Here is a 23830-nt window from a genome sequence, read left to right on the forward strand (position 1 = left end):
GAGGGCATCAGAGGCGTGTTGTCCAGGTCGTATTTCATATTACAGTAGAAGACCGAGGAGCATTTCAGAGCTGAAAAGCGAAAAGAGAGAGATTCATCATGGCCTCGTCCATCCCCGCCGTCCTGGCCTTCTTTGCCACTTTGCTTGTAACCGCAGTCGGTAAGTTGAAGCCAAATTTCGGTCTGTGTGTTCATTTTTTTTTTTGGCGACGTTATTTCTTTCTTTCTTTCTTTCTTTCTTTATTTAAGCATTAGTTCCCCCCCTAAATGTCGAGTTTTATTTATGCGACAGAAGACTTGTCTCTGTGGTGTTGCGTGTTTCTAACATTTTTATCTCACATGACGAAGTCGCCTCATTGTTTATAATAATTATTTATTAACGGTGTGTGTGTGTGTGTGTGTGTGTGTGTGTCTGTGTGTGCGCGCGCGCGCGCGCGCGTGTTTGTTTGTTTGTTTGTGTTTTAAAAGAAACAGCTCAGACGTTCTTTTCCTGTTGTTGGTTACCTTCACACCTTGTCTTCATGTGGTTTATTATTATTTATTATTTATTATTATTATTATTATTCCCTCAGCATACACAAATATAGAGGATATAACCAAACTTTTTAAATAATTGTATGCTACAGAAGTATTTTGTACACATTTTAACTTCAACTTTGTCCTATAAACACTAATCAAGTATTCCTGAAGTACATTAGACCACTAATGTTAAACTCTGACCCTCTCAGGCATGTGTGTAATTGTAAATAAAAACAGACATTAATATGAACGTCCTGTAAGTCCTTGGAGACATGATGTGGAAGTATTATATCAGAATGCCAACCAGTGAGCTGTTTTTTAATTTTATTTTTTATATTAACATCTGATTAAGTTCAAATATCTTTCTTAGTTTATTTTTTAATCCACTAAGTTTTAATAGCTGGGATTTTTTTTTTTAAGAGAAATGTTCCTAGTGCTGTTTACTAGAGTATTATATCCTTCTTCACCTCGATCATTACACAGCTCCAGAATTTTAACCTGTTTATTTTTATAATTTATATGAAAAATAATGCTTAAACCTTCCTTAAATACTTGTTTCCTTTTATTCTCTAGCCGATGACTGCGACGGGTACATCTCTTCGTCTGGTCTGTTCAACCCATCCAAGGATTGCTCGTTTAATCAGTTCTGCTGTGGAAGCTGTGACAATCGCTACTGCTGCTCAGACATCTTCAGTCGGCTCAATGAGGGCAGCTGCAATTTGTAAGAATTATTTAAGTCAAAAATGTTACACATTTTCATTGCATGGTCTACTGTTACTTCTGGTCTACTGTTACTTTTCGGTAGAGAAGAACGTGAATAAAAGCTTTCGCAGACAAGCATTAATGAAACCATTATTGTAACTTGTTAGGGCTTGTTTTAGCTTTACAAATTTGTACAGAAATGAGTCAGTGTGCTTTATTTTCCCCCTTTGCTGATCTACAGCCCCTAGACTATGCAAGTTTCCATACTCGACTTCCTGAAGGCCTGTTATATGAGTGGGCTTGCTGAACCATTTTGTTTTTTGTGGTTCTTTCATTTTTGCGTTGTTTTCTTTACTTATGTGGACACTGACACATTATAGTTCACCTCAATAACAGTCGTACATATACTCTACACTAAATAAATATACTAAATATACTCTGCTACACTATACATATGTGCTGCATGTAAACTGGACTTTCCCTTTTTTACTTTAAAATCAACTGGGGTTTTTTTCCTCTTACGTTTATATACGCTCACTGACCACTTTATTAGGAACACCTGTAGACCTGTACATTCGTGCAGTTGTCCAGTCAGCCTGTCATGTGGCAGCAGCACAATGTATACAGTCATGCAGATACATGTCAGCCATTTCAGTTAATGTTCTCATTAAACCGAATGCAGGAAGAAAAAAAAAAGATCTCGGTGGCTTTGACTGTGGAATAGTTGTTGGTGCCAGATGGGCTGGTTTGAGTATGTTAGAAACTGCTGCTCTCCATGGGGAGAAAGAGAACATTTCTGGTTTTGTCAGATGGATTGGCACCCTTTCCACGGTGTACGCTGCCTTGTGCCCCATGCCTCCTGGGATAGGCTACAGGTTCCCCATGACCCTGAATTATAAGTGGTATAGAAGATGGATGGAATTGTGTAATTGCATAGGTCAGTGGATATAAATGATCTACTATGAAGACGTCTTACCAAGTTTCATTATGTGTATACAAAACCTAGTTACTGTTATAGTCAGATGAAATATTTCTATTTTACTTTTCTTTACTCTGTTCAGCACTTTGGTCAGCTTTGCTGTGTTAAATGTGCTTTGCAAATAAAATGTACTTACTTAGTAAACATTCACACTGCAACAACATAAACCATTCATATGTTATTGCACATACACTCATGGGAAAAAGAAAGTACACCCTCCTTCAGTCTTTGATTTTATTTATCAGGACCTAAGTAACAATTGTGTGGTCCTCACCAACTTCTGTAAAGAAATTTCGAGTTTACTTTTTTGGAAGGGGAAAAAAAAAAATAGACTACATATTGAACTCTGTCGTGATTTTATTTTTGTTGTCACCTCAGGTTATTTGTTTGCAGAAGTTGGTGAGGACCAAAATTGTTATTTAGGCTCTGGTAAATAAAACCGTAGAATTGAGAAAGGGTGTACTTTCTGTTTCCCATGATTGTTCATGCAACTTCTTCGTCCTGCTTCTCTTTCTATAGGTGCTGAAGACAAAAAAAAGGTCAGAGAAGCGTTTTATTGTGGGTGGGAGGGCAGAGTCAGATGTGAAGCTTGCTGTGAAAAGGAAGTCTGCATTGATTAACATGAGCGTGTATTGAATGCTGCGCAGTGTGTTTACCATGTCTCGTATATATTGCACTTTCATTCGTGTTCATTCATTTTTAATAATCACTTTGTACTGATCAGGGTTAGTGAGGTTTAAGTTACATATTTGCTTGTAGTTTGAGACGTAGAATCATTAAAAAAAAAATACTGCCTAAATAGTATAGACACTATCGGTGTACTAAGATTATTAGTGTAGCAGTTTGTTTTGAGGTGTCGCTCAAAGCAGAGAATGAGTAAAATCTCTGGAATGGGAAGTTCAACAAGCACATATGATTGTGATTGTTAGGTGTCCACATAGTTTTGGCCATGTAGTGCATGTGTAATGTGGCAGTCCTAATGAATTTAGCTGTTTCGGTACTATTCCTGTTTGTTTGTTTGTTTGTTTTTTCATTCAAAAATTTACATAAACCTAGGCTACAGATATTCAGTCTCAGTTTTTCACAACTCCACACATTTCATGTTATGATACATTTCTATTGCCAGGTCATTTATGGCATCTACTTTGTTCACACAAGAGTTCATTTTAAAACAATCTGTTGGAGACAGGTTTATTTCACCTTTAATTCATTATGTCAGAACTGTACTGGGTCAAAGTTTTCCATATTGCAAGTTAAACAGTTTGAAAGTTTCCAGAAATTGATGTAATGACTTGAAGCTTCTGATTGCCCAATTGTCATAATGAGGAACTAAATAGAGGCTAAAGGGCTAACATTTAAAGCAAGAGCCTTTATGCCCTTTTTTGTTGAACTAGGCATGTCCGGAGTTTGCATTTATATTTGTACGCAAATGTAAAAATCTTGGGACTTCTTTTTTTGCTTCAACAAAAAATGAAAACTCTATTGTGTGTTTACTCAGGTTGCCTTTTTAGTGCCCAAGCACCAAGGGTGCGAGGACACTATTGTATCTGCGCCGTTTCTTCTTCCTCTTCCGCGTTCTTTTCTGAAACGAATCATATTTTTGAGGCCTGAACATACTCGAAAACTCACTAAATTGTGCACACGAGTAAGAAGTCGTAAAAATTTACATCCGATACAGGTTTTAGAATTAGGTGTGGGGAAAATAGCTTGATAGCGCCACTTACAAAATGATAATAATAATAATAATAATAATAATAATAATAATAATAATAATAAAAAAAGTCTATCCTAAAGTCTAGCCATATCCTAAACCCAACAGGAAGTCAGCCATTTTGAGATTTCTCTGCGGTTCTGCTTAGATTTTGCCATTTCCAGGCCTCCTGGATCATCATCATATTCAAGCAGTCTAATCTAAAGATCCGATCAACATCATATTCGGTCGGTCTAATCTTAAAATCCGATCAGCATCATATTCGGTGAGTCTAATCCAGAGGCCTTGTTGATGCTAAAGTGCAAGGTTTTTGAGTTTTTTGCGAAGCTTTTGAGTTCAAACTTCACGTTTCATACGTATCCTGGCCTGAACACATCTACATGCCAATATTCAATTATAATCATAGCGCCACCTAGTACCAACAGGAAATGACATGTTTTACATCGTGACACACTCCTTTTGCTTGTATTTTCTCATTCGTAAGTCGCTTTGGATAAAAGCGTCTGCTAAATGAGTAAATGTAATGTAACAACATATAAGTGCTAAACAATTGGAATGACATTCCCCTGGCAGAGCAGCCCCAACGTGCACCAGGGTGTGAGGGTCCGTTCATCGCTGCTTGCAGCTTTCATTTTATGTTGTATTTCATTTGAAGATCTAAAACTATAATTAGTATGAGATGTACACAAAAACAGAAGAAATCAGAACAGGGTAAATACATTTTCACAGCACTGTATAATTATTTATTTGTATTTTAAATACATCAAGCCATGAAGTCGCCAGGCTTTGAAAACCAAAAGTCAACCCCGAAGCTTTGCAACTTTGCAGTTGATTCCACACACGCGTACCTCACATTCATACAGCTAGCAGACTGAATGGAACATTTCATTTAGCAAGAAAGACAGTGGATATTTATTTTGCATTTATTTGTTCCTATTTGTCTGGTTGGAATTTGACAATTCAGGGCCTGAATTGCAGATAAGATATAGTTGCGAGAAAGTGTGCAGACCCTTTAAAAATATATGGAATAATGTCACCTTGTGTTTGATTGCATGTCTCATGTGGTTGGTATAAATAATATTAATGTCAGAGTAATGTCAGTAAATAAATGCCAGTAATAATGTGTTGCAATTAGTGACCTGTTATTTAATTAAGCAACAATATGGCAACGATAGGCAAAATCAGCATCAGTGTTGGACTGATCTTTGGCATCAGAAAAATGTGGTGTGTTGAGAAATGCCATGTGTTTATGAACAGATGACACTTGCCCTGTGTGAGTGTAGCCATGAATATTAACCGAGCTACATAGAAACATTGCCCTCCACTAATATTGGCACCCTTGGTAAATATGAGCAAAGAAGGCTGTGACAAAGTGTCTTTATTGTTTAACCTTTTGTTTAAAAAACTCACAAAAATACTCTGCTCTCATGGATATCAAGCAATTGCAAACACAACACAGGTTTATCTAAAAATGTAGTATATATATATATATATATATATATATATATATATATATATATATACTACAACAATTATTGGCACCCCATTGGTCAATACTTTGTGCTACCTCTCTTTTCCAAGCTCTGAGTCTTCTCCTATAATGCCTGATGAGGTTGGAGGATACATGGCAAGAGATCTGAGACCGTTCCTCCATACAGAATCTCTCTAGATCCTTCACATTTCGAGGTCCACGCTGGTGGACTCTCCTTTTCAGTTCACCTCACATATTTTCTATGGGTATCAGGTCAGGGGACTGGGATGGCCATGGATTTTGTGGTCAGTAAACCATTTTTGTGTTGATTTTGATGTATGATTTGGATCATTGTCCTGCTGGAAGATCCAACCACGGCCCATTTTAAGCTTTCTGGCAGAGGCAGTCAGGTTTTCATTTAATATCTGTTGATATTTGATAGAGTCCATGATGCCATGTATCCTAACAAAATGTCCAGGTCCTCTGGCAGAAAAACAGCCCAAAACATTAAAGATCCTCCACCATATTTAACCGTGGGCATGAGGTACTTTTCCATATGGCTACCTCTCTGTGTGCACCAAAACCACCTCTGGTGTTTATTACCAAAAAGCTCTATTTTGGTTTCATCTGACCATAGAACCCGATCCCATTTGAAGTTCCAGTAGTGTCTGGCAAACTGAAGATGCTCGAGTTTGTTTTCGGATGAGAGTAGAGGCCTTTTTCTTGAAACCCTTCCAAACAGCTTGTGGTGATGTAGGTGACTTCAGATTGTAGTTTTGGAGACTTTCTGACCCCAAGACGCAACTAACTTCTGCAGTTCTCCAGCTGTGATCCTTGGAGATTTTTTGGCCACTCGAACCGTCCTCTTCACAGTGCGTTGAGACGATATAGACACGCGTCCAATTCCAGGATGATTCATAACATTTCCAGTTGACTGGAACTTCTTAATTATTGTCCTGGTGATGGAAATGGACATTTTCAATGCTTGTGCTATTTTCTTGGGGGGGCAGTGGTGGCTTGGCAGTTAAGGCTCTGGGTTCTTGAGCAGAAGGTCTGGGTTCAAGCCCTAGCACTGCCAAGCTGCCACTGTTGAGCCCTTGAGCAAGGCCCTTAACCGTCTCTGCTCCAGGTGCGTTGTATCATGGCTGACCCTGCACTCTGACCCCAGCTTCCTGACATGCAAAGAAAAGAATTTCACTGTGCATATACATATGTGATGAGTAAAGACTCAGACTCATTATTCCTTGGTCTCATTGTTATAAGTGAATTTGACCAATGTGTTTCCTCATATCTAAACAGGTAATCATAGTTGAACAATTTCCTGTTCCTAGTCACCCATGTGTACTAAATTATTATTATTTTTTTTAAATATCAATGGGAATATACTTCAAATATATTTTTTTCATATGAATTCATAGGGGTGCCAATAATTGTTGCACACCTATATTTAACAAAGTTAAATATATTTTTGGACAACCTGTGTTGTGTTTGCAATTGTTTGATATCCATGAGAGCAGAGTATTTTTCTGAATTTTTTTTAAACAAAAGATTAAATGGTTAAACAATAGGGACAATTTTTCACAGCCTTCTTTGCTCATATTTACCAAGGGTGCCAATATTAGTGGAGGGTGCTGTAACTGAGCCTGTTATTTTGTCAGGGGTTCATGTCTGATAGAAGTTTTTATTGGTCCAATGATTTTATAAGCCTTGGTTCTCATTTAGCTTTTTGCTAAACCTGAGCTCAGTTATGATATGTTTTGAGACAACACTTTTAACCAGAGGTTAGTGCCAGATGTGATTGTGCAGCTGTGCCGGTGTTTTTTCCTTCCTAACATTGTATTCAATCTTTTGCACAGCCTGCTGAAAAAGGACAGTGGTTAGCATTTCTGCTTTCTTTCCAATACACAACACAGCCTCATGACCTTAGAAACCATCCACATGTAGGAAGTGGACATAAGGTTGAAGCAGCACCATCAAAAAAGAGAGTTGTGACACACTTTCCTCTCACCGTCACACAGACACCTGGTGACACCACACTCAAACGCTGACAGAAAGTTAACTGAAAGTATTTCACATGGCTCTGGTGGTGGTGTTTTTTTTGTGGTTTTTTTTGGGTCCCATCACAAGGCTGTGCAGTCTCTGTAGCCATTTTTCTATTTCTTCCACTGCATTAGGACTGTCCCTGGATTTATATATATATATATATAGCATTTTCACATGCAGAATGCGACGAGAACTTGGAGGATTGGGACTAAACAGCTGTGTTGGCTAATCAGTGTGAGGCTAATCAGATAGAAATGACTTCAATTTACTAAGGAGCATAAAGATTGGACTGTGGTGCAATAGAGAAAGGTCATGTGGTCTGATGAGTCTCGATTTACCGTATTCCAAAGCGATGGGTGCATCAGGGTAAGAAGGGAAGCACATGACGCGATGCACCCAATGGTGCCTACTGTACAAACCTCTGGAGGCAGGGTTCTGGCGGTGTTCGGTGATCTGGGGTTGATCTAGGCTCAGCAACATTATGTGGAAATAAAATTAAGTCAGCTGAATTACTGAATGACCAGGTTATCATATCAATGGATTTTTTTTCATCCCTGATGACGCAGGCATATTCCAGGATGACAATACCTAGGTTCATCTGCCTCAAATTGTGAAAGAGAGTTTGATGGAGCACGAGGAATCATTTTCACACATGAATGGGCCACCGCTGTAATCAAAGCTAAAGGTGATGCAACGAAATTTTAATGTGTGTGACTTTTTTGGGGGCCCGGCAGTGTATACAGGCATGTGAAAAAATAAGTACACCCCTTGGAAATTGTTGGTGTTTTTGACATATTTGTACAAGCAAACATTTACTTGTTGATATACTTGAACAAAGCCACAAGGAAAAATTCCCTCATTTCAATCATTTATTCAACAGACGTATCAATATATGTGAGATTCTTCTGTGGAAAAACTAAGTATAGCCTTGGCCTCAGAAGCTAGTATCTCCCCCTTTAGCAGAAATAAACTTCTTGTAGGCATTTTACATGATTGTCCACTAGGTTTGCTGGAATTTTTGACCACTCTTCCATGCAATATTCTTTCAGTTGCAAGATGTTTTCTTGCATGTACTGCCTGTTTCAAATCCCCCCACAACATTTCAATGGGATTCAAATCCGGCTTTTGACTAGGCCATTCCATAACCCTTCATTTCTTCTTTTTGAGCCGTTCCTTGGTGGATTTGCTCGTGTGCTTAGGATCAGTATCCTGTTGAAAGGTCCACTTTAGGTTCAACTTCAACTTTTGGACAGATGGCCTCACATTATCTTCAAGCACTCCTTGATATGATGGTGAAGAATTCATAGTCAATGAATGTAAGCTGTCCAGTCCCTGAGGCAGCGAAGCAACCCCAAACCATAACATTTCCACCGCCGTGCCTCACAGTTGGTATGAGTTGCTTCTCCTGAAAAACTGTTTTTGGTCTGTGCCAAACATGTCTGCTGTCCCTGTGGCCAAACAACTCTATCTTTGATTCATCTGTCCAGAGCTCATTATTCCAAAATGAATGGTCTTTGCTTATATGATCACTGGCAAACTGTAGTCTTGCAATGGCTTTTTCCTAGCACGCCTCTCTGTGAGTGCAAAAGCATGCACTTTGACACCAACAGTTGCAAGACTTACTAGCAGATCCTGTGATGAAATTTTGGGGTTCTTGGCTGATTTTGTGGGACGGGCAGTCCTGGACAAATTAGCAGTTGTTTGTAATCCGCGCCATTTGTAGATGATTTTCCTTACAGTGGACTGATTTTATTTCAAATAATTTTGAATCTTTTTAAATCCCTTGCCAGACTCATAGGCATCCACAACCTTTTTTCTAAAGGCCTTACAGAACTCTTTAGATTTTAGCATGATGACACCACACACCTCAATAGCAAAGGGAACACCAGACACTAGATATGAGAGGGGTTTAAGTAAGACAGGTTCCACCTGCACTCCCCAAGCCGGTTCTAATCACTGGGACTCAATCCTGAACACCTGATTCTAATTCTATGGCTTTGAAGGTGTGATACATGTAGGGGTGTACTTACTTTTTTTTTTCCATGTGACTGATCTGTTTATTTTTTGTTAATTTAAATTGTGAAAATTACTATAAAATGTCAATTTTATGTGTCATTTGATAGTGTAACACCTTTATTGATAGGCACTGTTTCAAAGAGGATCAAATGTTTGTTGTCCAAATATGTCTAAAAAAAACCCAGCAGTTTCCATGCAGTGTGCTTATTTTTTCATATGACCATATATACACACACAGACACACAAAGTGAAGACCAGTAGCTGAACGCAAAGCTGGGTAAATGCCTCTGTAGCTCAAATTAATTGTTGGTACACAATTTACATATTTTCCAAAATGTGGAAGAGGGCTTGTCTGGGTTAGTGTTGATGGTTTATGGTATTTGCACTCCACTACTCAGGCAATATGCAATTTTGGTATTTCTATGAACGCTCTAAGCATATATACAGCTGCCAGTTTATTAGGTACACCGAGCTAAAACTAATACAGTCTAGCAATAAATCCTACCTTCCTGAAGGCTATAATGCGTCCACGTTTATGCTGCTGACCTTATCACCCATCACTGATGCACGCTCTAACAAACGATGTGTGTAATGACTGAATTAAAGAAGGAACAACCTTGCTGGATACAAGCTAGCCATGTTATCTAGTTGAGCTAACTTCCAGTCATTGAAATTAGGTGTACTAATATGATACAGTCTTGTACTAAGTGTTGCTAACTTTAACACAAATCTAATCACCGAAGATGTTCCAGTGTTGGAACTATCGGTTGTCCCACAACACGCGTCACTTCTCCGATCTTTGGTTACTACAGAAGTCTATAGGAGTGTCACGACTCTATTTTTCAGCGGTACTGGGTTGAAGCTGTTAAAGTTATTTGCAATTGTGTTTTTCGTTGTACTCATTAAACAGCAAAGTAACAATTAATGTTTTTGGCAACTTCACAAGCTGTAATCATCAGGATTAAAACAAAAAGGCTTGAAATATTTAACTTTATGTATAATGAAAAAGTTCCACTTCTTTCATTAAATTATGGGGGGCGGGGGAAGAGCTTTTCCACAATATACCATTTTTTTGAGATGCACCTGTAAATGTAGCTCTAGAATTTATCACTAGGTAAGCAGGCCCGGTATGACCTAATGACACATGCTCATGTGTTTGGATGTGTGCATCCAAAAGAATGCCTAGTCAATTGCAGTACTAACTTTTTCACATGACCGGATGGCAAATCTTCTATAATGTTAGCAGGTTATCTTGTGTAATGATCACTGGAGTATAAGACATCTTTATAATTTCTGTTTATTTAAACGCAGTGTGTCGTTGAACCAGGATTGAATTTAATTAAGGTTGAATGCTTGTCTAATACTTATTTCATTTTTCTTTTCTGTACTTTTTCAATAGCATAAAGAACAACTCCGTTCACATTGCTACTGGTGGTGTAGTGGGTATGATCATCTTCATCATACTCATCATAGCCTGCTGCGTTTGCCCCTGCTGCTGCTTGTACAAAATGTGCAGAAAACCCAGGCGTAAGTCAAAACCTCTTTGTCATTTCTTCTAAATTTCAGTCCAATGGTAATTAAAGGCAGAAGCCTGTGAATCAAAAAACACACCCACTCCACATATTTCCCAGCTAGTGTCAGTCTCATATGCTCAGCTCATGGCTCACAAATTGTCTGTTTCCTGTTGTACACTCTTCTGACCACAAACATCAGAACCTTGAAAGATGCAATCTGCCTGGCTCTCATAGCAAAACTTTTGAACCCTTTGACGCAAGCTTTTTTGGTTGAAGATATAGTTGATCGGGGGGTCCATGGCATCAAATTCAAATTTCTTTCAGAGAAATATATACAAACTTCCATTCAAGTTTACTCCCACTATTTAGTTCACTGTTGGTCAAATAACTGCTTCCTGTGAAAGTGGGTGTTTTGACCATGTTTACTGAAGAAACATAGCAGACTCTCTAGGGAGACACCACAGCCTTCAAATTTCTTTTCTGAAGTGTTGTAAGGTTAGATAATATGTATTTGCTGGTAGTCCCAGGACTAGATTAGGCACATCTCAGATGTGGTATACAGGAATGCAACAGTATTTTTACATTTAAAGCCATGGGAATATAGTTCACATGATTCCTTACTTCCACAGACACTTAAATAAAAAGCAAGATATTTGTGGCTTTTAAGGTACTGACACTCAGTGCGTTTACATGGACAACAATAATCCAAAATTAACCCGATTAAGACGATACTCTGATTAAGAAACTAGCATGTAAACAGCAAATTTTTTAATTACCTTAATCCGGCTAAAATCATACTCGAAGTAAACACAAATCGAATTAAGTCGTGTTGAGTAGTCCTGTTTTAGTCACATTATCGACGTGTATTACAGACATGTACACACCTTAATCGCACTAATAATGTCGTGTGGGAGTTTTCACCGCATTTTGTGGCAGGACACGTACACACATGGCAGCGCTCTACCGTTTTACGGCAAACAAGAGAGCACGACTGCGTCCGAAACTGCATAATTACCTGCTATATAGTAGGTGAAAAACATGTATCTCGGCTACTATATAGTAGGTAAGTACACGGTTTGGGACGCAGCCCACGGCTTCAAGCAGTTGTCTGTTAACACGTACAGCATGACAAATAATTAACTGTTTTTGATTCGTTCGTAAAAATTAAAAATAAAAACACCCCAAACTGTATACGTTACCATAACAAAGATGGACTGTATGTCGATACGTGAAATTCTGGAGGGAACGTCGGACGGCGTGAAGACGCATGTTAATCTCTCTGTGTTCTAGAACATGTAAAACAGTAACATGAGAGGAGTATTCTAAAAGAAACTCATGTAAACACCTTAATCACGATATTGTCTTATTCAGAATACGGTCAATAATTAGATTACTGCTGTCCATGTAAACGTAGTCACTGACTATCTTAAGTTGATAATCAAACAGTGGTGGCTCAGTGTTAGACTGTGAGTTACTGATCCAAGCCCCAGCAAGGCCTTTGACCCTCTCTGCCACAGGGGTACTGTATCATGGCGGACCCTGCTTTCTAACAAGCTGGGATATGTGAAGATATACATCTTCACATATATGTCAAGATATAACTTCTATGTGTTAAAAATAAAGGCTATTCTGTATTTGAATGGCTTAAATGGCAATGAAATGGCAAAACGGTACATTACGTACTGATTTTGATTTTTTTCATCGCAGGCATGATGTTGCTAAATGGAATGCTAGCAGTATCTGTTGGCCCTCTCCTCGTGTGTTCTCTTGTTTAGTTTTGGTCCGGTGGACATGTTGGGAGTGAGCCTAGGTTAGAAATAGTAAAGGAGCTGTGGGATTCCCCACTCCCTCTGACTCACGCTTTCCAAGACGACTTCACCGGAGCGATTGCGTACCCGCCATGCAGGAAGTAGCCACATATTTTTTTTTTCACAAGAGGGCATTTTCCAAAGACATAACACAAGATGTTCACAAAACAGTGGGTGGACCTTTGATGACATTTCTCTCAAATAAGTTTGGGTGGAAATTGGTCCTTTTTATTCTTTGTCATTTTAGCGTTGGCTTTGTAAGATCCCAGTTTAAAACACAATAAATCTTTCAAACCCTTTCAGAGATTTTCTTTATATTAATTCTGGAACATGTACTGATCATGTATGCTGAAGTAGCTTTTTTATGTTTGGCAATCCTTTCCCTGTGAATTATTTGCAGGTTGTCAGGCTGCATGCTCTAAAGGCCGTTTCCTTCTCGTGAATGTCTCACTTGTATGTGGAGAATCTCACTCGGAGTATTGCCAAGTTTCCCTACATGTTAATCAGTATTGTCTGTTTCTACAAAGCTTAAAGAATGTGTTATCTCTTAACTTTTCTTACTTTAGGACAACATGGAGGGTAATTTTGGCCATTGACAAAACAGTTCTAATTCGGTGTAATATGCCCAGTTTAGTCATAGTTTTAGTCTTTTGTACAGTATTATACTAATTTAGTTCTTTTTATTTTTGTTACGTTATATTGATTCATTATAACTTTAGTACACACTAATGTGCAAAATATGACAGCGTTTTATTTTTATCTCCTTGTAAAAAAAAAAAAAAAAGTTAAAAATGATGATTACTAGAATAAAGTCGTACTATTTTGAGAACAAAGTCAAAATTATGAGAATATTTTTGTGCTAATACGAGAATAAAGTCTTAGTATTTTGAGAATAGAGTCATCATTTTGACGTGAATGCCTTTGAAGTGGTGTACAAGCACGTCTGCACCAGTGAACTTGTGTCCCAAATGACACACTATACACTATGCACTTATACAGTAAGTATTCAGCCGTGTAGTGTCTGAATTTTATAAGGTTATTTTTTCATTCAACATCGAAGTCTGATCGCCCCTCTCCCTCCGATACGTAATTAAAGCTGTGACAGTTGAGGGCTTGAAAAATAAGTTTTCGTACAGTCAGAGAAGATAACTGAGAAGTTGATGTTGAGAAGATTAACTTGACATTTTTATCTCCCTCAACAGCGGTGATGACAACGACCACAACCACAGTACTAACTACCCAGTATCCTCAGCAGCAACCTTCAAACCCTCCTACTCAGTATCCAGCCTTCCAGCCAGTTCCAGCTCCTGTACAGCCTGGCTATGGTGTCCAGCCCGGGTACGGTCCATATCAAGGCCAGCCTTATGCACCAGGACCGCCTCCTCCATACCAGGAGAGTGGTAAGAACAGCATTAATACCTTTTCCTCCCAAATCTAAACTTGATTCATAAACTACCTGCAGTGTGTTTTCAGGTGAATTTAAAACGAAGTTAAAATATTAATTTCTTGTTTAGACCAACCTTTGTGTCCACCAGGTTTTTCAAACATTGATGATATTTTGTGAAGGCAATGTAAAAACACCCTGGGAAAGATGCATGCGATGCCCCAGCTGTCCTTATGCAGCCTTGCAAATGAGACAGACTTTATCTTAAGCGGTGTTCAAATGCTAATTTTTTTGTTGTTGCAAAAATAACAACATTGTGGAGTATTGTGTAACTGATCTTCTGTTGACACTTAAAGAGTCTGTTAAGGGTCTGCAGTGTGACATCCTCTTGCATGAGGTGCAGTGAATTGTGAATTAGCTTTTAGTTTTAATAAGTCATTTGGCACTTGGAGATTTTCTTATTTCTCATGTGATACTTAAAGATTGATTATTTCTTCATTTCTAACTTTTTTAAATACTTGAGGAAACACCAGTTTCCTGCTTTTTGCTCATGTTAGTAACCGATATAGTGGTGCTTGAAAGTTTGTGAATTTTCTATATTTCTGCATAAATATCATCTAAAATGTCGATAAATCGATTTTCAGTAGAACCCAATTAAACAAATGATACAAAAATATGATACTTTTTTCACTTTTTTGTCATTTATTCACTGAGGAAAATGATCCAATATTACATATCTGTGAGTGGCAAAAGTATGTGAACCTTTGCTTTCAGTATCTGGTGTGACCCCCTTTGTGCAGCAATAACTGCAACTAAATGTTTCCGGTAACTGTTTATCAGTCCTGCATATCGGCTTGGAGGAATTTTATCCTGTTCCCCAGTACAGAACCGCTTCAACTCTGGGATGTTGGTGGGTTTCCTCAAATAAACTGTTTGCTTCAGGTTCTTACACAATTTCTATTGGATTAAGGTTAGGACTTTGACTTGGCCATTCCAAAACATTAACTCTTATTCTTCTTTAACCATTCTTTGGTAGAATGACTTGTGTGCTTAGGGTCGTTGTCTTGCTGCATGACCCACTTTCTTTTGAGATTCAGTTCATGCACAGATGTCCTGACATTTTCCTTTAGAATTATCTGGTATAATTCAGAATTTATTGTTCCTTCGATGATTGCAAGTCGTCATGGCCTAGATGCAGCAAAACAGGCCCAAACCACGATACTACCACCACCATGTTTCACAGATGGTATAAGGTTCTTATGCTGGAACCCAGTGTTTTCCTTTCTCCAAACATAACCTTTTAAATTTAAACCAAAAAGTTCTTTTTTGGTCTCGTCCATCCACAATTGTTTTTAAATAGCCTTCTGGCTTGTCCATGTGATTTTTTAGCAAACTGCAGACAGGCAGTAACCAGCCAAAGCAGTGACTTTGTCCTTGCAACCCTGCCATGCACACCATTGTTGTTCAGTGTTCTCCTGATGGTGGACTCATGAACATTAGCCAATGTGAGTGAGGCCTTTCATTGCTTAGAAGTTACCCTGGGTTCCTTTGTGACCTCTTGTACTATTACATGTCTTACTCTTGGAGTGATCTTTGTTGGTTCGACCACTATTGGGGAGAGTAACAATGATCTTGAATTTCGTCAATTTGTCGACTGTGGATTGGTGGAGTCCAAACCCTTAAGGATGGTTTTGTTACTTTTTCCAGCCTGATGATCATCAACAACTCTTTTTCTGTGTTCCTCAGAAATCTCCTTTGTTCATGCCATGATACACTTCCACAAACATGTGTTGTGAAGATCAGACTAATTTCACCTTCAAATTAACTGGTAATCCTAGAGGTGCACATAATTTTGCCACTCACAAATATGTAATATTGGATAATTTTTCTCAATAAATACAAGATCAAGTATAATATTTTTGTCTCATTTGTTTAATTGGGTTCCCTTTGTCTACTTTTAGGACTAGTTCAAAGTTTGTGAACTAAAGGGTTCACAAACTTTCAAGCACCACTGTACATCAAAAAACGGCACTTTTAGTTAACACTTAAAGTTATATTTATTAATTGTCAATTACATTAAATAATGTAATATAATAATACTTATTATATGCCCATATTTATGCCTCTGCCACCAAGTACTGGCATTATGTTTTATGGCCACAAGTCGTCTGTCTGTGCATCGGTTACTGTTTGTTGGGTTTATATGCAATTATCACTGTAACCAGCAGATGAACTGATTAGATTGAAATTAATCACAGCAAGGTCAGATGTCTGAAATAGTTTATTTTTTTCTTTTCAATAGCTTCCTTTCCGTTTAAAAACGGACTAGATTTGTTCACAGGGCAGGCAAGACTGCTGGCATTGCGTTCCACTTGGTATAAAGGAATAGGACAGATATGTATAGATTATCAATAAATATAGACAGATCAATCTGGCTTTCAACTTGACATGGAATTCCACATCAGTGACTGATTCGATTTTTCAGCGGTCACACCCCATGGAAGCAGGACATGGTCAGGGTTAGGTAAGTGACAGGAAAAGGTTCCTAGACACTGAGAGCTTTGTTATTATTACAAAATTATTATTTGTTTTACGTAGTTTTCCGAAAGAATACTAGTTATTACAAATATGATTTTTTTTTTTTTCAGAGTAAGTAGATTCTCCAGTTGTTTAAGTGAAAATTTTCAACCATTGTGTAAAATCTTATTCACATAAAATAATATAAATCAGCAGTGTTTACCATCTGTGCCGATAATGGAAATAAAGTAGCCATTGTCTACTGTTATAGGTATCTGTATTGACTTAAGAATTCTTAAAGGTTGTGCTAGTAAATGGTTACAGTGTGATGATCATAGGGTCGCAAAAAAACAAAAAACTTTTGTAATCTAAGAACTTATTTGGTGTAAAAATGTACCTCACATTTAGCATTTAGTGTTTCAAGAACTGAATCATCTATTATTCAGTTTCAGACTGAATAATTTGGTGGAAAAAAATGTGGGGGGAAAGTGTAGGTGCTTTGCCTTTTTATACAAACCACATTTCCATAAAAGTTGGGATATTTTCTAAAATGCAATAAAAACAAAAATCTGTGATTTATTCATTCTCTTGAACCTGTATTTAACTGACAAACATACAAAGAAAAGATTTACCATGTTTTCAAGGATCAACTTAATTTAATTTTGTTATTATAAATAATTTTTATAAATAATATTCATTATATAATAATAATAATAAGAATAATAAATCAATATTACTCAAAAAAAAAAAAGTTGGGACAGAGGCATGGTTACCACTGTGTTACATCACCCTTTTAATTACACTTTTTAATCATTTGGGAACAGAGTATACGAACTGTTGCAGTTTTGCAAGTGGAATTTTTGCCCATTCTTGCTTGATACAAGAGTCTTCTTCATGATGCGCCATACGTTTACAATAGAAGACCGATCTGGACTGCTGGCAGGCCAGTAAAGCACACGTGCTCTGTGTCTACGAAGCACCGCTATTGTGGCACGTGCAGAATGAGGCCTGTCATTGTCCTGCTGAAATAAATGGCAACATGTTTATTTAAATAAATAATGAGTCTTTATTGGTCACATATACAGTAGAGCACAGTGAAATTGTTTTCTTTGCATAACCCAGCCTGTCAGGAAGCTGGGGTCAGAGATGATACAGCACCCCTGGAGCAGAAAGGGTTAGCCTCCTTGTTCAAGGGCCCAACAACAACAGCTTGGCAGTGCTGGGGTTTGAACCCCCGCCCTTCCGATCAGTAACCCAAATTCTCAACACTTTTTACTTTCCGAATGTAGGTTAGTTCCAGGCCTGAAGGAACATCCAACCACCAAACAACATGATCCTAATTTTAATGCGGACATTTTTAATCGCATGATTAAATACGTTATTGCAATCTCACTGTGCATAAATCGCCTCCCGTTGTTGTTTTGAATGTGCTTGACAACTAACCGGAACAAAGACGTCACTTCCTTAAACCAATTTGTACAGTGGCAAGAAAACGTATGTGAAACTTTTGGAATTTCATGGTTTTCTGCATAAATTTGTCGTAAAATGTGATCTGATTTACGTCTAAGTCAAGGGTATTGACAAATATAATGTGCCTAAAATAATAACACAAAAAAAATTCTGATCTTTCATGTCTTTATTGAGAAGAACCAAAAAAACCTCATAGTGCTTCTGGAAAAAGTATGTGAACCCTTGAGTTAATGACCTCAAAAAAGCTAATTGGAGTCAGGTTTTAGCACACCTGGAGTCTCGTTAAGAAAATGAGTTTGGAGGTGTGGACTACAGCTACTTTGACTGATAAAAACCCCTCAAACTTTTGGAGTTTGCTCTGCAGAAGAAGCACACGCTTATGTGAGCCATGCCTCGCCAAAAAGAGCTTTCAGAGGATCTACGATCAAGAATTGTTGATTTACATAAAGTTGGCAAGGGTTACAAAGTGATTTCAAAGACTACAAATTCATCAGTCTACAGTTAGACAAACATGGAGACACTTTGGGACTGTTGCTACTCTACCAAGAAGTGGGCGCCCAGTCAAAAATGACACCAAGAGCACAACGAAGACTCATCAATGAGGTAAAGAAATAACCCCGAATGACAGCTAAAGATTTGAAGGCATCATTGGAACTGAATAACATCTCTGTTCATGAGTCTACAATACGTGAAACATTGAACAAGCAGGGTATCTACGGCAGGACACCATGAAGAAAGCCACTGCTTACTAAAAAGAACATTTCTGCACGCCTGAAGTTTGCAAAAGAGCACATTGATGCTCCACAGCGATATTGGCAAAATGTTTTGTGGACTGATGAAACTAAGATTGAACTATTTGGAAAAACCACACAGTACTACATCTGGCGTAGAAAGGGCACTGCATATCATCATGAAAACCATCCCAACATCATGATTTGGGCCTGCTTTGCTGCATCAGGGCCTGGCCAGCTTGCAGTCATTGAGGGGAAGATGAATTCCCGAGCATGTGCTGAGCTCACCGACGTTCTCTCTCGTGCTATTGAGAAGCTCAACCTCTACTGCCCTGAGCAGGTTCAGCGAGGGGAACCTTCTAAATGGAACGAGCGCGTCCTGCCTGGCCCCCACTCACAGCGCATAGACAGCTGCCATTCTTTCCTGATCTCCACGAGGAGATTGCGAAATCCTGGAAACAGCTGTTCTCAGCGTGCACTACAAATGTAGCTGTGTCTGGCTTCACCAACATTGTGGGTTCAGTGGAGCAGGTGTGCGCTTGCCTGTCAGCGGTTGAAGAGACACTAGCTGTCCGTCTCTTACTGTCTCTGGCCTCCTCATGGAAGGCACGGCCTGTACTGCCTACAAAGCCCCGTAAGACAACTTCTGCGCTAATTGTAAAGTCCTATATGGCTGGCGGTCAGGCTGAGAGACATCTATGGTTAAACAGGGCAGCGGGGCAGTGTCAGGGGTACACCACCCAGTTTTGGTTCAGTCCACCTTGCTTCAACAGAGTGCTCCCTTCGGATGTGACTGTAGATCAGGTTCCTGTTTTAGAACAAGAGGTTATTTTCTTATAGGATGAGAAGGATGGAGATCTGTGTCCTATTCTGGACCTGCGTCACCTGAACTACATGCATGCGAATTGCAGATTCAAGATGCTGACACAGAAAGATATTCTAGCCCAGATACAACCAGATACTGGTTTGTGACGATAGATCTGAAAGATGCTTATTTTCACATTCAGATCATTCAGAGACACAGGAAGTTCCTCAGGTTTGCTTTTGGGGGCAAAGACTTTCAATTTCAGGTGCTTCCTTTCGGTCTAGCAGTGGCACCTCGCACATTCTCAGAGTGTATGGATGCTGCTTTGGCTCCTCTGAGATCTCAAGTCATCCGTGTACTGACCTACCTTGACGACTGGCTGATTTTAGCCCAGTCAGAGGAGTTGGCTTGCCAGCACCGGGACAGAGTTCTCGGTCATTTGCAATGTTCGGAGTACAGTTGCCTCTTCAAACCACCAAGGGGGATTACAGTTGTGCCTCATGTCTCTGTTAGCATGCCATATTCTTCTCTGGACACAGAACAAGTTTCTGTCTCTGAGAGCGGTGCATGTACCCGGTGTCGTCAATCTAGCAGTGGATTTCCTGTCAAGGCATGGATTGAGGTCTGAGGAATGGATATTGCACCCTCAGCCGTAACCACTTTGAGGGTCTACGTAGCATCTATTGCTGCTGAGCATGTGCAAGTGGGTGATGTTTCCTTGGGAAGTCATATACTGATTTCACATTTTTGTGCATGGAGCGAGATGGCTGAGGCCTTTCTGTCCGCCTAATGTGCCTTCTTGGGTCTTATCTATAGTCCTAGAAGGTCTTATAGGGCCTCTGTATGACACTATGGAGTTGGCCTCTGAAAAGGTTCTGACTTTTAAAGGTGGTGCTTTTGATGACCTCTCAAGCACATTGGTGACTTGCAGGCTATATCAGTGAGTGCTTCCTGTATGGATTTCACTCCTGGCCTAGCTAAGATCTTCTCATGACCTAGACTAGGTTACCTACCTAAAGTTGCTTCTACTCCTTTTCATTCTCAAGTAGTGGTTCTGCAGTCGTTTTCTCCTCCAACTTTCACATCGCAGGAAGACGAGAGACTGCACAGGCTTTGCCCAGTAAGGGCTTTGAGGATTACGCCAGCCAGTGGTGTAAATCAGATAAACTCTTTGTTTACAGAGAATGTCACACTGGGTAAGAGAGGGTATTTTTTTATTCTATGAGGCACGTGGTGCCACTTTGCCTGTAGGTGTTCGAGCCACTCTACCAGGAGTAGAGTAGAGTGAGGCATCTTCTAAGACTTTCTTAAAGGGGGTCTGTTTGAATGATATTTGTGTGGTGGCAGGTTGGGTCTCTCCGCACACCTTTGTCAGGTTTTATAATCTGGACATGAACTTGACTCCTGGATCCCAGGTTCTGTCTGTTTGGACCGTTTTCATTTTCTTGTCAGAAAAGCATAGACTTGAGATAAGGCACCGTCCAGCTTAAAATGGGAGCCTTTGGAGCATGGCGTTTGTGGCTTACATTCCCATAGCGTCAGCTACTGATAGTAAACCTATGAAAGGGACCGCCTGGGTTACATACGTAACCCCTGTTCCATGAATGGGGAACGAGACACTGCATGGCTGCCATGCTCCTTGTTCTGCTGGCTTCTTCAGTTGTAAATCTGAGGAGGAGGTGGTGCCGCGGTATATATAGCACGGGTGATGCAGCGCCGTGAGAGGAAGCGTCAGCACCGTCAGCCAAGGAATTGGCATGTGTATATATACGGGCTTCAGACAATTGATACCTCCCAGGGAGTGTTCCCATAGCATCAGCCACTGATGCAGCACCTCGTTCCCCATTCAGGGAACAGGGGTAACCCAGACGTTTTCTATCATAATTATGGATTATGGATTCAACCACTGCACATTAAATGATTATATTATTCTCATTTATTTATGTTTAAAGTTTTATAAATAATCATGTCACTGATTAACATTCACTTTTATATGTTACACCAAAAACGAACATTTTAATGAATTATTATTCAATTATTAAGCATACTAGTACTTTTACATGCATTGTTCCTGTTTTCAATATTCTGGAGCATAATGTTTATACACAGATTTCAGATATAGAATAGTTTTAGCACACACACCGTCTCCTTCAAAGAGACAGAGACAGCATTTTTACGCTTCCCTTTTCTAAGAACAGTATCAGAGGTCATTAAACCTCAATGATGGTGGATTTACTGGTTTCAAGTCAAACAAAATACCTCTGTGTGGTAGGGAACAAACAAGAACTTTTAAAGTAGTCATTGACGCACTGTTTTCTGGAATACCAAAAGGTCCAATTTGTAATTAGTCTGCATTTCCACAATGAGTGCTCCTGCCTTACGTTTTAAATACAGTAGAGCTGAAGTCTGACGGTCTGGGCCACGCTCAGATAACTGTACATATCGGGCTGCATGATGTGAGAAGTTATTACAGTGCAGCGCTAGGGCTGGGTGATATGACAAGAATATTTCAATACTTGAGAACATTCCTATAATGAATGGTGTGTATCATGCTATATATGTAGGTTTGCTAACAGTGTTAACTGCCGGCAGTGTTGCATTGGAATTTCTACTAAATGAAACTATTTAATATTGAAAGGCCTGTGATTATATCTCAGAAAAGTGTATTGTGGCGTAATCTATTACAGTACTGACCTGCTCTCTGAGTAGAAAGGAGGGCCTTACTCCTGTTGATCAGAGCCTCACTAACCAATGGGCCTCTTGGGTTCAGGGCTGTGACTCATTTGTTTTAAAATCATCTGGCTCTCACATTTACGGTAGCATAGTTTCCGTTGGACAGTACAGTGAGACAGCAACTTAGCTATCTTAATTCCAGAAAACAGAATGATCCACATATGAGGAAGTAGTCCGAGCACTGACGTGTCCTTCTGGGTATGGTACAGCGTCTTCAGAATTGCGCAACTGTTGAAACTTCCCAGCTCATAGTGATCTCCGTAGACCCTGGTTAAAGCTGCGCCGTGTCCATTTCACCCCTATCAAAGTCAGTAGTGGACATTTCACACCAGATCATCTATCTGAGCCCAAAACCATCAAGGGTTTGAGAAGACAAAAAAAGGGCAGTGTGTAAGGGAGAGAAAGGCACTGGATAATAAACATATAACAAGACACATTGTACCGTACCTTATTCAATTAGTAAACATGCTACCGCTCTTACATGCTAGTAACATGGCTAAACTGTTAGGAGCATTTAGATTTGTAGTGTATTGGTTATAGTTGGTAAGAAAAACAGACTGATGTGATAAATTGTTATATATATATATATATATATATATATATATATATATATATATATATATATATAATTTTAAAAAAGTCATTACCATGTTTTCATTCATCAGTATCTACAAATCAACACAGTTACTACACTACACCGTCAGACACAGTGATTAAACCTCATTCTTTTGTCTTTATAAATAGAGACATTTACAGTGATGGGTGAACATACAGAGTGATCATTCTGTAATATCTTTATTTTGTCTGTGTACGTAAAGAGACATTTACACTGATGGTCGAACAATCACCTGATTTTGTAAACGTGAGAAATGACATTTGAAGGAAGCTCACACTTTTTGCTTACGTCTACGGTAATTGCTAATATTTACAAAATGAGCCTACAATAAATAATAAATCTATTTAATGAAAGTAAAGGTCCATGTTTAATAAAAATCTTAATGATATGAATATTTTTAAAAAATCGAGGTTGCTCAGTTTAGTTTTATACATGTTTGCATATTTATAGCTATATTTTGCTGTTATGTGACAAGTGATAATCTCAAAGTTTACTGGGTTTTATGATTCTTTGCTCTTTTCATACTGTGGGTTTTAGTGAAGTTTACTGAAAACAAACATCGTCAACAACAATTCCTCCTCAGCATTCAGCAATTCCATGGGAGACACCATGTTTCTAAGCATTGCTATTGTTGTTCCAGTAAACTACTACTTCTCTCAGCTACTTCCTGTTGGTTTATAGAATGATTACTCAGAGTCGCCCCCTATCGTTTCAAAGAATATTACAGTTTTTTATTATTATTGTCTTATTATTTCTCTGTCTGTGTTATTATTTCAGACATCAGATATTTATCATGTATATTCAAATGCTTT

At 38.8% G+C, this 23830-nt stretch overlaps 1 protein-coding gene across 1 annotated transcript in view; it reads left to right on the top strand.

The window, feature by feature from the left end:
* The window catches only part of shisa10.1 (shisa family member 10, tandem duplicate 1), a 26271-nt gene continuing 2441 nt past the window's right edge, over positions 1-23830 (top strand). The window contains exons 1-4 of the mRNA XM_017450702.3: positions 1-159; positions 1092-1239; positions 10840-10967; positions 13965-14162. Coding sequence (XP_017306191.1) covers positions 99-159; positions 1092-1239; positions 10840-10967; positions 13965-14162 — 535 coding nt within the window. The 5' untranslated portion in view covers positions 1-98. The remainder of the gene's footprint in view (positions 160-1091; positions 1240-10839; positions 10968-13964; positions 14163-23830) is intronic.

The sequence above is a fragment of the Ictalurus punctatus genome, chromosome 21 (genome assembly GCF_001660625.3).
Source record: "Ictalurus punctatus breed USDA103 chromosome 21, Coco_2.0, whole genome shotgun sequence".
NCBI lineage: Eukaryota > Metazoa > Chordata > Actinopteri > Siluriformes > Ictaluridae > Ictalurus > Ictalurus punctatus.